Genomic DNA, 13,129 nt, shown 5'->3' on the forward strand with positions numbered 1-13,129 from the left:
TTCATCACCTACCTTCTACCTAATTTGAAACCTCCATACCATCTTGCCTTGTCACATGTGCTCTGTTTTATCACTTTCCAATGCTCATCTCTAGATTGTGAATTCTTTGAGGGCTACACCTTATTCATCTTTGGGTTCCCTAAGGTACCTAGTATGGTTCCTGGCACATGGCTCCCTTTCTTCTCTCCTCTATACAACCTCAAATCAAACTGATTTTCCTATATCTGTGTTTCTCAAGTCTCCATTAAGCAACAGGAAAGCTTTAAACACTCAGAATTCCACTGAATGAAGATTCAGGTTTGCCATCATCCTAACCTCCTAGATCCCAAGGGCTCAGCTAAACCTCTTGATCCCTGAGACATTTTACTCCAGTCACAGAGTCACAGGAACTCCTTGGGATGACAACTGAAATAAGATTTGCAGGCTCTTTGCATATCATTAGATTCCAAGCACAGCCCCCAGTGCTATATGATGAAGGTTGAGATGACCGTATTTTCAGTTCATCAAGAACTCTATGGGAAAATTATAATACGGATTTTTATTTTTAACTATTTCCTGCCAAAGGAATAGTGGGACCCTAAATCCTTGAAAACTTACCTATTATCCTGGGATTCTGAGAATTGTTACTGTCTTTTTAATGGAGTTAACACAGCACCTGTTTAATAAGCTGGAATTTCTTGGGCAGATGCTTGGGCAGAAACAGAGGCTTTTATGAGTTTGAGAATGTCACTTTCACCGTGATGGTTTTTATTTGCTTTTGGAATAGAATGCAAACTTCTCAATCTGATCATTTAAGTGCCCTATAAACTTGAATTTCATTAAATGTTTACCTTTTTAAGATATTGCACTTTCCTCTGGAGCACTTAATATAATCTAATGATTACTTGGAGTAATTACTTGCTTGGGGTATTATGTCCTCTTACAATCCTGATCCACACCTCCCTGCCCTTCAAATCTTTGTTTGATACAATACTTTCTATACTTCTACTCCCTGGTTCTTCGAATCAGAATTAATCTTTTCTTCTTTATTTATACATATTAAGTGTGGTGTACCTCTGTTATGGTATTTATCCCGTTTTTCCTATACTACAGTGATTCACTTAGATGTTGCAGCCTTAAGAGAAAAGCCCATTTCCTATTCATTTTTGTATCCTTCAAAAAGCCTTGCATTTATTAGATGCTCAGTGAATATAGGATAAAATAAATTAATTTAATATCTTCCTGGCACATTATCTCTTCCTTTCCAAAGATGGCAGCACTTACCTCCCATTGGGATGCTCTGCTGGAACTGTGGGACAAGCGTTGGCAGCAGTATGAGCAGTGCCTGGAACTGCACCTCTTCTACCGTGACAGTGAGCAAGTGGACAGTTGGATGAGTAGACAAGAGGTAACAAAGGGGCTCAGAAAGTGTCCAGAAGCCATTTCTCCTTCTCCTTACTTACTACTATCAACACCCTTACAACCACTTCAGTTCACCTGGGAACTGGAGGGTGAGCCACAAGGAGGAGAAAAGATTGGCCCTCTCTGTGGGGCTCTTGAAGTTCCCTCGTGGACAAATGCACAGAAAAATACCTAAATACAAAACAGAGTCTTTAAGCTCTACTGAACATGAGGTGTTGTTGTTAAGAGTTCAGCAAGAGAAAACGTAATGAGTCAGGCAGGGTTAACGAGAGATTTCCTGGAGGAGGTGAGTGGTCCTCTTGAGTATTTGAGATCTCAGAATTGTGCCTAGATTGGTTGGTTCAGACACAGAGACAAAAGTGATAAAGTTGTATGAGAAGATTGGGAAGGGACTCAAGCTCCTGCTGCTAAATGTTAGCCTCTATCTCCTCTCCTACTTTGTGCTAATTCCCACCTTGCTCTCTATTCCCCTCACCTCCTTCCTTACTCCTTTCTCAGAGATATTCTAAAGGGAATGTTTCTCACCAGTGAGGTACAGCTGGGATGTATCTTTCTGTCTTGTATAGGCCTTCCTGGAAAATGAGGACTTGGGAAACTCCTTGGGCAGTGTTGAAGCCCTTCTTCAGAAGCATGATGACTTTGAGGAAGCCTTTACTGCCCAGGAGGAGAAGATCACAGTAAGCAATGGGCCCTGGTTTGGGTATTGGCCTTATGTTTGTATATATCATCTCATAAAATACCAATCCTTAGAATCACTCATACCTGTCAGACATAACATGAGGGTTGTTCTTTAAAGAGAAAACATCCAGAAAAATAATCATACCCATTTTTTATCAATACATTTCTATTCCACAAAACATATTTAGAAAGTTTTAATGATTTTGAGCCATTTATATTTTCTGATGAAGTGCATGATTGTCTTATTTTTTTCTGCAGTATAAATAGAAACTATTGGATCCATATCTGACATAGAATCATAACTTAAAAGTTTGAATGTATTATTTACTTTTTATATTTATTCCCCTCCAATAATATCTCCATTTGGTTTTCTTTAGTAATATCTAGATATCTAAGTAGTATCTACTTTTTCCTGTATATCTTCATCTATATGTTTCTTATTTAATGCAACTATAGTCTTCCTGTGAACTGTAAGTACAATGTCCCAGAAAATGTCTTATGTCAATACATAAGCAAGTCTCAGAGAAGTGTGAAGAAGACTTTATTTGTCCAATCTACTGTATGTTCCCTAGGACAGTGCTGACTTTAAACTTGTACGTATGCATGTATACCACCACCAGCAGCAACAACCACACTAACAACAAAATTCCAAGTCCTCTCTGTTAGTCTTCAGTCAATACAGAGCTTAATATGGTCATTCCCAGTCCATATGCTTGTTAAGTTGATTTTCACTGGTAAAAGCTAACCGTGTAAAATAAATTACTGTTTATAAACTGCTATTGTTTATTTTAGATCACTTTCCTATTCCCAATCAATTAATCCATCCTGAGCCCTAGCAATTTTGGGAATCACGAATGAATATGAGTAAAAATTCATGTCTATAATTTGTGACTCCATTCCCCATGTAGCTAGAGATATAGATGTAGATAAAAGTATATATGATATATGATGGATGGAAGGATGAATAGATAGACAGATAGATAGATAGGTAGATAGAGACTGGTGGCACTGGACGTGACTATATCAATAAGGCTTCTTCTTAAAAATTTAAGACTAGATCAGATATTCACCTCGTAGTGACATCAGGATTCATTTACTGTAAATTAGATTTAAAAAAGAAAAATTGTGACATAGAGAAGGTAATTAACCTGCCTGAGATACAATACATTTTGAAATACAATTTATAACAGAAATCAGAAGTAGGACCTAGATCTTCTGACCCTGAAACTTGTCTACTTCCGACATTGTCATGCTTCCTTTTTAAACAGCTTGCCAAACTGGGGCCACTTACTCAGTGGCCACTGAAGGAAAACCACTCTTTTTTTTTTTTTTTTTCCAGACCTTAGACAAGACTGCAACCAAACTGATTGATAATGACCATTATGATTCAGAGAACATTGCTGCTATCCGGGATGGGGTATGTTCAAGGTCCCAGATGTGCTTCTGCCTGCTTATGCACGGGATCAGGGAAAGTGTTAGAGCATGCTAAACTTGGTGGGCAGTGAATCTCATGTATCCATATTTGATTTTGCTGACAGTGAGTTTGTTTATGGTTTTTGCAGCTGTTGGCCCGACAGAATGCTTTACGTGAAAGGGCTGCCACTCGACGCAGATTGCTGGAGGATTCATTGCTTCTGCAGCGACTGTATCAGGACTCAGATGACTTAAAGAACTGGATCAACAAGAAGAAAAAGTTGGCAGATGATGAAGATTACAAGGTAGGCAGGATTTGCAAACTGCAGACCCTGGACATACTCATCGGGACTGAATTTCATGGAATTAGTCTTGGAACTGAAAGGACAATAGCGTTCAGCTGGTGAGCCTCTTTTTGTAGGTGGAGAGACAGAGTCTCAGAGAAGGGCAATGACTCCTCCAAGACTGTACATCTAGTTTCCGGTTTTCCTACACTCTGTTACCCATCACCCCTTTTCTCTGGCACAATTTCCAGTGGTCCTTAACAGAACGGAGGAAGGGAGGAACTCTCCTTATTTAGCTGCTTATCCCCTTTTCTGTTGCCCTCTGCACACTTATAGTAGGAAAATGTTGTGTCTAATCATAATGTACATTCAAGCTACGCGGAACTCAAAAGTAACCTAATGGTTTGATATAATATAGACTTACACGGTTTTGTAGCTGGAAAGGAACAACTCCTTATTTTACAGATGAAGAAACCAAGGATCTGAATTGTGAAGTGAGTTGCCCAAGGTTAGCCAAGAATCAATGTTTAGAATGCAGTTTAACATAAGGGGTAGAAGCATGAATTCTTTTTGGAGAAGGCAAAAACTGGGCTTGAATTCTGTCCCTCTCCTGTCTTAGTTTGTATGACTTTGAAAAATTTCTGAATTATCTCTGAGCTATAGATAGGTTTCTTTACCTTCTGCTTGTGTAAACACATATTTTTCACTCACAATATAAACTATTATGCACACACACATATATACTCACAAATTTTTGCATTTACAATCAGGGCTAGAATTAGTCTCTTGATTTCTAGGCCAATATCTATTCACAGTATTTACTTTCTAGATATCATTTAGTCTTAAATGTATACCTCTGATGCTTTTGTTCTTACGGTTTTTTATAGAACTTTGAGCATCTAATCTGTACCTTTCATTCTGGGAAACTCAGCACTATGTGCTTGTGTTCTCCTGAGGAGTTATGGTTCCAGTGTATGCAGGGTAAACAGATCTTCTGTATATGCGACAAAAGGATAGATGTTTCATATACTAGGACAGGAATGGAAAATAATCTCCATCTTTCATGACAGCTCTGATAGATTGTAAATGCTTGCATGGGGTGTCATATTTAAAATGATCTTCAGACTATATCCAGACTCAATAGAAATAAATTCAGGGGTTGATTAGCCATGTCTGTCATTTGTATAGAGGAGGGATTGGTCACACAGTTTCCTAAGCCTCTTCTGGCTCTATACTTGGACTAGGACAGTGCTGCCTTATATCCTCTTCTTAGTTCAGTTAGATTTATAGTGAAAAGAAATTCCTGTCCTCAAAATGTCTGCCTCTCATTCTTCAAGGAATGGTTTTCTTTAATTGTTTTCATTTTGTCTCAGGATACACAGAACTTGAAGAGCCAGGTTCAAAAGCAGCAAGTCTTTGAAGAAGAATTGGCAGCTAACGAGATCCAGCTCAATAACCTACAGAAAACTGGCCAGGAGATGATTGAGAGCAATCATTATGCCTCTGAAAGTGTGGATGTTCGTTTGAGTGAAGTTGCCAAACTCTGGACGGAATTGCTGGAGGCTACAGCACATAAAGGTTAGAAGCAGAGTTTTGTTGAAAACGAATTCCTAAATTCTGAAACCCACCTTCTTCATCTTTACCACCTTGAGTTTACCTAGTGACCTCTATAAGAAGGGATGCTACTCATTTGCTTCCCTGTGTCTTCCTCTATTGGTCAAGAAATTTAAAAATCTAACCTAAATTTGTCACACTATATATTAACACAATTTTATGTTTTCTTCATGTATGTAGGTCTTTTCAACTGAAATTACTTTTGTTTTCTTCACTTTTTTTTCCACTTTTTTCTTCCTCTTGAATAAATATTCAGATACCATGAATTCAGTATTGGCTATGCACCTAAAACTAGTGTCCTTAAATTAGATTATACATATTTTGGTTCTATAGATGAAACAAGGTTTTCTGGCCCAGGGTATAAAATTAGACATTAAAATATTGTTGGCACCTCATATGATGTTCCCATGATATTTTATTCTTACGAATAGGGCTTGATGACTTGTTGCTTTTTTTTTACCTATCTGAGAATGTTCAGGCTTTGTTGTAAGCTCTTAGAAAATTCTCATGTCTGCTTGAGTAGCCTCTACTTAAAGTTAACTTCACCTCTTATTTTGGAAAATTAATCAATTGTCATAATTAACACAAATAATGAAGTTTCTCTGTCAATATCCCCCTTGTTATAAACATCATCTATAGACATGATTCTGCCCTGGTTATAGAAAAGATACATCATACTGATTTTTTCAGATGTCATCCTGATTTTTCGTTTAGGAAAAAAAAATATTCAACTTGATTATAACAATAAGAAGTTGCTGCTACTCTACATCATAGTAATTGCTTCACAGAAATAACGCAAATAATTGCTATAAGATCATAGAATAAAGAATTTAGCTGAGAACAATGTGAATAATCAAGATATTCTCTGGAAGAGAAAATTGTAGGGCATGGTTTGTGATGAAGGACAGGCACTAAGAGAGGGGCCTAGCAAAGTTCTGAGAAAGATATTTAGGAAAAGACACTTCAAAATTTCAAACTGAGCAAACCCCAAGTTTTATACTTCTCTCAGAAAATGCAGTGTTTGTGTTTGAATCCCTTTGAAAAGGAGGTCTCAATAGAGAGTAACAAGTGACATGAAAATACCCAAGATAGTTAAAATCTAACATAGCAGCACTATACCTCAACAAGAAATGAATAAATTGTTTATCTTTGTTTTGAGAACACTACTATCTTCAAAAACAAATACCATCCGAATTCTACAAATTTATGGTAAGTTCTTGTATAATCACATGGGAGACAGTTATACTTTTTCCCACTGGAGGGTCAAAATATTACATTGCTCCTTAAGTTGATGTAACATGTTTTAGCATGTAATGAGGATCAGTTATGACACCTGTCTTATACTTCCTATCTTTTCCTAGGGACCCAGTTATATGAAGCTAACAAGCAACTGCAATTTGAAAATAATGCAGAAGACCTGAAGCACTGGCTGGAGGAGGTAGAATGGCAGGCTAAGTCTGAGGATTATGGGAAAGGTCTGGCTGATATACAGAATCTGCTCAGGAAACACGGCCTCCTGGAGTCTGCCATGGCTGCTCGTCAGGTTTGTTGCTAGCTCTTTGGCCAATTATAGGCCAGATCACCTGTATATGTTCTGAGCACACTGATCATAAGTAATTATTGTTTAAAATTAAAGAGAGAGAGAGCAGGAAACCAAAGGTAAAAATTCAAAACTTTTAGTTGGTCAACTATCTCTTTCCAATATCTCCTTTAATCCAGCCTTTCTCATGGGTGCCTTGTGTCTTTTGTCAGAACCCCATGGCTGATACAAGACTTTATTGACTCTTGTAAATATAACATTGTACTCTCAATCCAAAAACCTGGGTTTTATATATAGCCTTATCACTTACTAGTTCTGTGATATTTGGTGTATCTTTTCACCTTTTCACATCTCTGTATCCTCACTTGTAAAATAAAAGTTTTTATAAAATTGCCTCTTTCTATTTTGGCATCCTGCAATTCAAAGTTTGAAAATATTTTTAATCGTACCATTTTTTTTTTTTCTTAAGAAACTTGAAACCCAGAGAAGTGAAGTATCTTCCCCAATGTCACAGAGAAAATTAACAGCAGGGCCAGGACTAAGAAGCAGATGTCTAGGCCCTTAGTTTCAGAGTTACCCACTGAAATCCCACCACACTGTTATTTTAAATAAATTTATCCAATGAGTTTCTAGAGTATAGATACTGCATGTGAGTTTCTGGAGAACTCAGTGGAAATCCACTTCCAGCTGACTCAATCTCTCATCCCAGGAATCCTAGCTTGTATTTAAAAGTTATTCTGCTGTTCCCTACAAAGTCCCACTGATTTGTCCTGCTAAAATACACTTTTATGATGTCTGCTCTTTGATTACTCTTAGTTAAAAGGAAAAGACAGAATAATCTACAGAAAATAGAAATAAACAAAACAAACCCAGTCACTTACATAGCTCTAGGTATGGTTTGATGGAGCTTGAAGTAAAAGGCTGGAGTTAGGAAAACCATATAAAGATAGCTTTGAAATCTACATGGATGAAGCGAGTTTGCAACAGATCTTCAAAGAAGGAAAAAGAAAAGATTTGGTGAAAAGTAAATAAAAACATACAAAGAAGAGGAGCAGCGTATGTAAACATGTAATAAATAGGAATATTTGACCCTATTTTGGAAAGTTAGGACCCTATTTTGGAAAGTTTGACCCTATTTTGGAAAGTTTGGAACAGAATGTGTAAACATGTAATAAGTAGGAGTATTTGACCCTATTCTGGAAAGTTTGACCCTATTTTGGAAATTCAATCACCAGGAATTTGTTCTCCTGTTATGGAACACAAGCTCTTGTGCCCAATGCACAGTGAGGCCCAACAAACCGAAATCTCGGAGTTTGGAGCAGAGAAAGGTGTATTGCAGGGCCATGCAAGAATGGGTGGCTTTGATTTCATATGCCTCAGCCTGTAGCAGCTTGGAGCAGGGTTTCGGTTCCCGGAGAGGTATTGAGCTCGGACTGTGGCAGTGAGAGCACTGAATCCTAGCCACTAGGCAACCAGGGACCAGTGGCCAGTGACAAGACCCTGGCCCATCAGCTGTGTAGAAATGAATTTCCACAGAGAGAAGTAAAGTGTTTATTAGGAGGAAAATGAGTATGTGTGGATAGACACACAAGTGGGCTCAGAGAGAGAGTCGCGCCCTCGTGATAGTTTGAATCACTAATATGGGGCATTTCTTCCATGTTTCCTTTGGCTAATCATCTTGCTTTTCCTGGTTCTGAGTCTATATTTGGTATATCTCAGGGTTCTCCCTTGTGTGCGTGCACATCTCTTAGCAAAGATGGATTCCAACAAAGAGGCCTATGTGTAGGTTGACATCACTTACTATGGGGTAGCGCCCCCTTCCTTTCTACCTTCAGGGAGCTTTTCTGCACATGTGTAGTTGGGAAGGTCTCCTTGACTTCAAGAATGAGGAATATGTGGTTTTAATCTCTTACCTAGGCAGGGTTCAACTCCTCTCTCCTGCTATTTTGGAGTATCTGTCCACAGGGGAGAAACTGTTCAGCCTGGGGGCCATCTATCTCCTGCCTCAACTTGAGCCCAAAAAAACCAGAACTCCCCGAAGGGTTTCAGCAAAGCATTTTTAAAGACCAGGAGAGAGAGGAGGTGTCGCGGGGTATGTGATCAGCTCGTGCACAATTCTCTGATCGGTTGATGCTGAGCTAACATGGCAGTTAACCTTATTAATCCTTCAGTTCCAGAAGGTCTGGGAGCTATGTGCTCACGATCATCAAGTATTCTAGTTAATTTCTTCCATTTGGTGCTGGTTTTAGCATCTGAAAAACTCAGGAAATATGCATCAGATACTATTACCTGGCAACTTCAGAGAGGAGCTAAAACAGAGGGTATGGGAGGGATCTGTCCTGGGAAGGCCCCATAGGATTCTCCTTGGTTACACTCCTAGTTGGAGTAGTGGCTAAGATATCATGCTTGCAAAAAAAAATTTAGCTACGGACTATGAAAGCTGGAAAAGATCATGAGTATTCTCTAGCCCAAAGTCCTTATTATATAGATGAGGAAACTATTATGAAAATAGGTGAAGAGCTGGATAAAATGGCAATTGACTAGCAGCCAAGTCTATCTCTTTAGTCTGAAGCATCTTGCACTACATTAGCTTTCAAATAGTACAATGGAACCATAATCATGATGACATTTATGATGTTTGAAAATCACTCTATTACACAATGATGTTTTTCAAAGTTAAAATGTCCTAAGAGATGAGAACAGTTGGCTAGTAGGAGATTTTAATTTTAACTCTTTGTGGAGCCTTTATTTCTTTATGGAGAAGTGAGTATACATTTTAAGAAGCTATTGATGATCAATGGTTTGTTCCAAATTAAGAAGAGATAGATCAAACCCTGTGTAGGTTGAGCACTGGATGGCAAAATAGAATAAGTAAAACCAATACCTGCTGCTCATCCATTTTTTTGAAGAACTTCTCTTATCACCACCACCACCATTGCAACAACAAAATGAAACAAGCAGACAAACAAAAATTCTGTGTTCTGTGCTCCTGCTATACCAGTTACAGTTGACCTCATTAATAAAGATGAAATAAATCTCTCGTATCTATTTTACCATATAGTAATACAATTAAAATTTTATTTCTAGGAAGATCCTTCAAACTTCTGTTTCTATTTTCCTCCTTTCTCAGATACGACCCGAATGGGGACCGTTATTTACTTAAATTCATACAATTAGTTAGTGGCCAAAGAAAGGCCTTTTAATTTCTCTTTCTGAGGTTCTGACATTTGTTTTTGTAACGTCACATTTCGTCTCATAGGCATAGTTCTTGCTATGCAACAAACTTAAGCCTCAGAAACTTCCTTGTTATTTACAGTTCCAGATCATTTTAAAGGGTGAGAAAGAGGCTGGAAAGGGAACTGAGATAGAAAAAGCCTCCTGCTGCTTTCTTTGGGGCCTCAATTTATCACTACTCCCAAACAAGCAAGCATTTGTAGTTCTGGTTTCCCTGATTTCTTTGGCACACTCTATACATATTTTGTCCTTTCTAACACGTGGTTTCAGAACTACTTTCTTATAAATAGCCTTTAGCTTGAAGAATTGGTTTTTAGTGTAGCAAACTTTCCAACTCTATTTCACTGATTAGAAGTTTATACATGAGTACATATAGAGCTGATTCTCCTCATCACCACCCACCCCCCGTCCTGCCCTCCATGCCAGATGCCCAACTCTCATCCTTTTTTACTGAATGATGGGATTTTCTGACACCGATGCTATTTTTTCCTCAGGACCAGGTGGACACCCTCACAGACCTGGCAGCATATATTGAAGAAATAGGCCATCCCAATGCTGGGGACATACGGGCAAGGCAGGAGTCCCTGGTGTCTCGGTTTGAAGACCTGAAAAAGCGACTGGCCAACCGGAAGAATAAGCTCGTTGACCTTCTCCTCCTGCACCAGATCTGCAGAGACACAGAGGATGAGGAGGCCTGGATCCAAGAGACTGAACCTTCTGCAGCTTCCACCTACCTTGGTTAGTACAGCCGTACAGCCCGAGCAGGCGGAGCCATAAGGAGAAGACCAAGGTCTGCAGATAGCTTGAGAGATCTGGGATACAGTAGCAAAGTTTGCCCTCAGGTCTTTCCTCTTAGACTCTTGAAAATGTTTCCTGCTTTCCAAAAAAAAAAAGGATTTTTTAATAATTCATACTGAGAAGTTTACCTCCTAAAACCAGACATGAAGAATGCCATGAATTTAAGGCCTCTGGGAAGAGCTAAAGTGACCAGCTTTTTGCTACTTGCTCTAAGTTAAGTTATTGCCAAGGTCCTTGGCTGAGCAGTCATGGTTAGTGTTTGAGGTCACAAGTGTTTTTGTTTATATTGTCAGTGGCTCCCTTTTATAAGGGGAGCTATCACAAGGATATGTATGAGCTATTACAAGGATAAAAGGGGTGAAGCAGCAGATAAAGTACATAATTTCCTTTCCTTTGGAATCTATCAGTCCACCATTGTTAGTGCCAGGACACTTGCATTGAAATACAGAAAAAAAGTGCACATAAATATAATGCAAACTTAATATACATGTATTGGGTACATCTATGAGAGGCTGGACCATATGACAACAGAGGGGCTTGTCTGGGAAAACATCCTAGAAGAGAAAAGATCTCTTTGAGGGAGAGACGGGCATAGAGGGTTTCTGGAGATATTTAGTGTGAAGTATATGGAAGAAAAATTTGGAGGAAAGAGAGTAGAAGTGTGGATGGGAGACAGGGAGGATGAAGTAGACAGCTGGAACTGGGGACTTTAGAAGCAGGAAATTAAGAGTACATAGTATTTATTATGTGCTTGTTATTGTTAACCAATGAGCGAGGCACTTTTTGTAGGTTTTGTCTAATCTTTACAAAGAAAACTACAAAACGGTTATTTTTAGTTTAGAGGACTTAATAACTTTCTGGCATCCATAGAAATAAGCAAGTGGAAGATCCTGCTTTTTATACCACAGTATGTTGAAAGAAAATTGGTTGCATGAAATTATTGGAAGTTTGAGCTGAAGAGTTATGTGCCTTGCTACCTGTCATCCAAAGAGAAGAGTGATTTATTCATTGTCTTTTATAGAATAATGCATTTTCTTAGTACAAAGAGGCAAGGGGAAGAACAAAGCTGAGCAGAGTTAATTCAGACAAACAGCATAAATTTTAGGAAGCCCACTTAATGAACTTCAATGGGAAGAACTTGTAGGTCCAAGAGTTAAAAAGAAGTACAGTAGCTTCTTACTATTCTGTGCACTATAACAATGACCTTGAAATTATTTTTATCTCTAGGCAAGGACCTGATTTCCTCCAAGAATCTTCTGAACAGACACCAAGTCATCCAGGCTAATATTGCCAGCCATGAGCCACGCATCCAAGTGATAACAGAGAGGGGGAACAAAATGGTAGAGGAAGGTATGTATGATTCAGATTGAATTGACCTGTCATCACTGTGCCAAATATATGAGAAGTTTTTTTTCAATTTTAGGGCTTCATTCCTTTATCTACGTTGATACTTTTACCTGTATAATTTTCCTTCTACATGAAGTTCCTCTAACATTTCCTGTAGTGAAGTCCTGCTAATAATAAATTCTCTGGGCTTTTGTTTTGGTCTAAAAGACTTCCTTTTGCCTTCATTTTTGAAATACATTTTCACTGGATATAAAATTCTTGGCTGATATTGTCTTTCTTTGAGCATTTTAAAGATGCTGCTGCACTGTCTTCTGACTTGCCGAGTTTCTGGTGAGAAGTCTGCTCTCATTATTATCTTTGCTCCTTTGTATGTAATGTCTTTTTTTCCTCTGACTCTTTTATCACTGGTTTTCACCAATTTGAGCCAGTTTGATTACAATATAACTTGGTGTAGTGGTCTTTGTTTCTTTAGCTTTGCAATCGTTGAGCTTCTTGGATCTGCTTTCTTATGGTTCTTCCAGGGAAGTTTTTATTCTGGAACTAATTTAGAGACTAGTCCACTACTAAGGTATAACCCTTCTGAGGATACTACTTCATGTATTATAATATCTTTTCACTTTGGTGGGAGCTAATTTTAATTATTCACAACTCTATATGACCTTAGGAGTTTTTTGGCCTACTGCTTTCCAGTCTTCTTTTCCTTACCCTTGAAGAGTTTCCTGACACATGCGTGCAAAGGAGTAATCAGTCACATACTTCATGGGACCTCTCTGTGTATCCCCAAAACTCCATCCCTGGTACAGCACCCTTCTCAGTACTC

The 13,129-nt window shown here is 38.4% G+C and overlaps 2 protein-coding genes across 2 annotated transcripts in view; one reads left to right on the plus strand and one right to left on the minus strand.

Annotated features, from left to right (window-relative positions):
• Nucleotides 1–13,129, minus strand: part of LOC309654817 (uncharacterized protein) — a gene marked incomplete at its 5' end in the record, with an annotated part of 165,772 nt that overhangs the window by 47,309 nt on the left and 105,334 nt on the right. The gene's annotated exons all lie outside the window — the stretch shown is intronic.
• SPTA1 (spectrin alpha, erythrocytic 1) overlaps nt 1–13,129 on the plus strand; it is a 76,449-nt gene that overhangs the window by 19,535 nt on the left and 43,785 nt on the right. The window contains exons 10-17 of the mRNA XM_082449174.1: nt 1,250–1,387; nt 1,968–2,078; nt 3,419–3,496; nt 3,642–3,797; nt 5,150–5,354; nt 6,752–6,933; nt 10,659–10,902; nt 12,190–12,312. Coding sequence (XP_082305300.1) covers nt 1,250–1,387; nt 1,968–2,078; nt 3,419–3,496; nt 3,642–3,797; nt 5,150–5,354; nt 6,752–6,933; nt 10,659–10,902; nt 12,190–12,312 — 1,237 coding nt within the window. The remainder of the gene's footprint in view (nt 1–1,249; nt 1,388–1,967; nt 2,079–3,418; nt 3,497–3,641; nt 3,798–5,149; nt 5,355–6,751; nt 6,934–10,658; nt 10,903–12,189; nt 12,313–13,129) is intronic.

This window comes from Balaenoptera physalus, assembly GCF_965194825.1.
Source record: "Balaenoptera physalus genome assembly, chromosome: 1".
NCBI classification, from domain to species: Eukaryota; Metazoa; Chordata; class Mammalia; order Artiodactyla; family Balaenopteridae; genus Balaenoptera; species Balaenoptera physalus.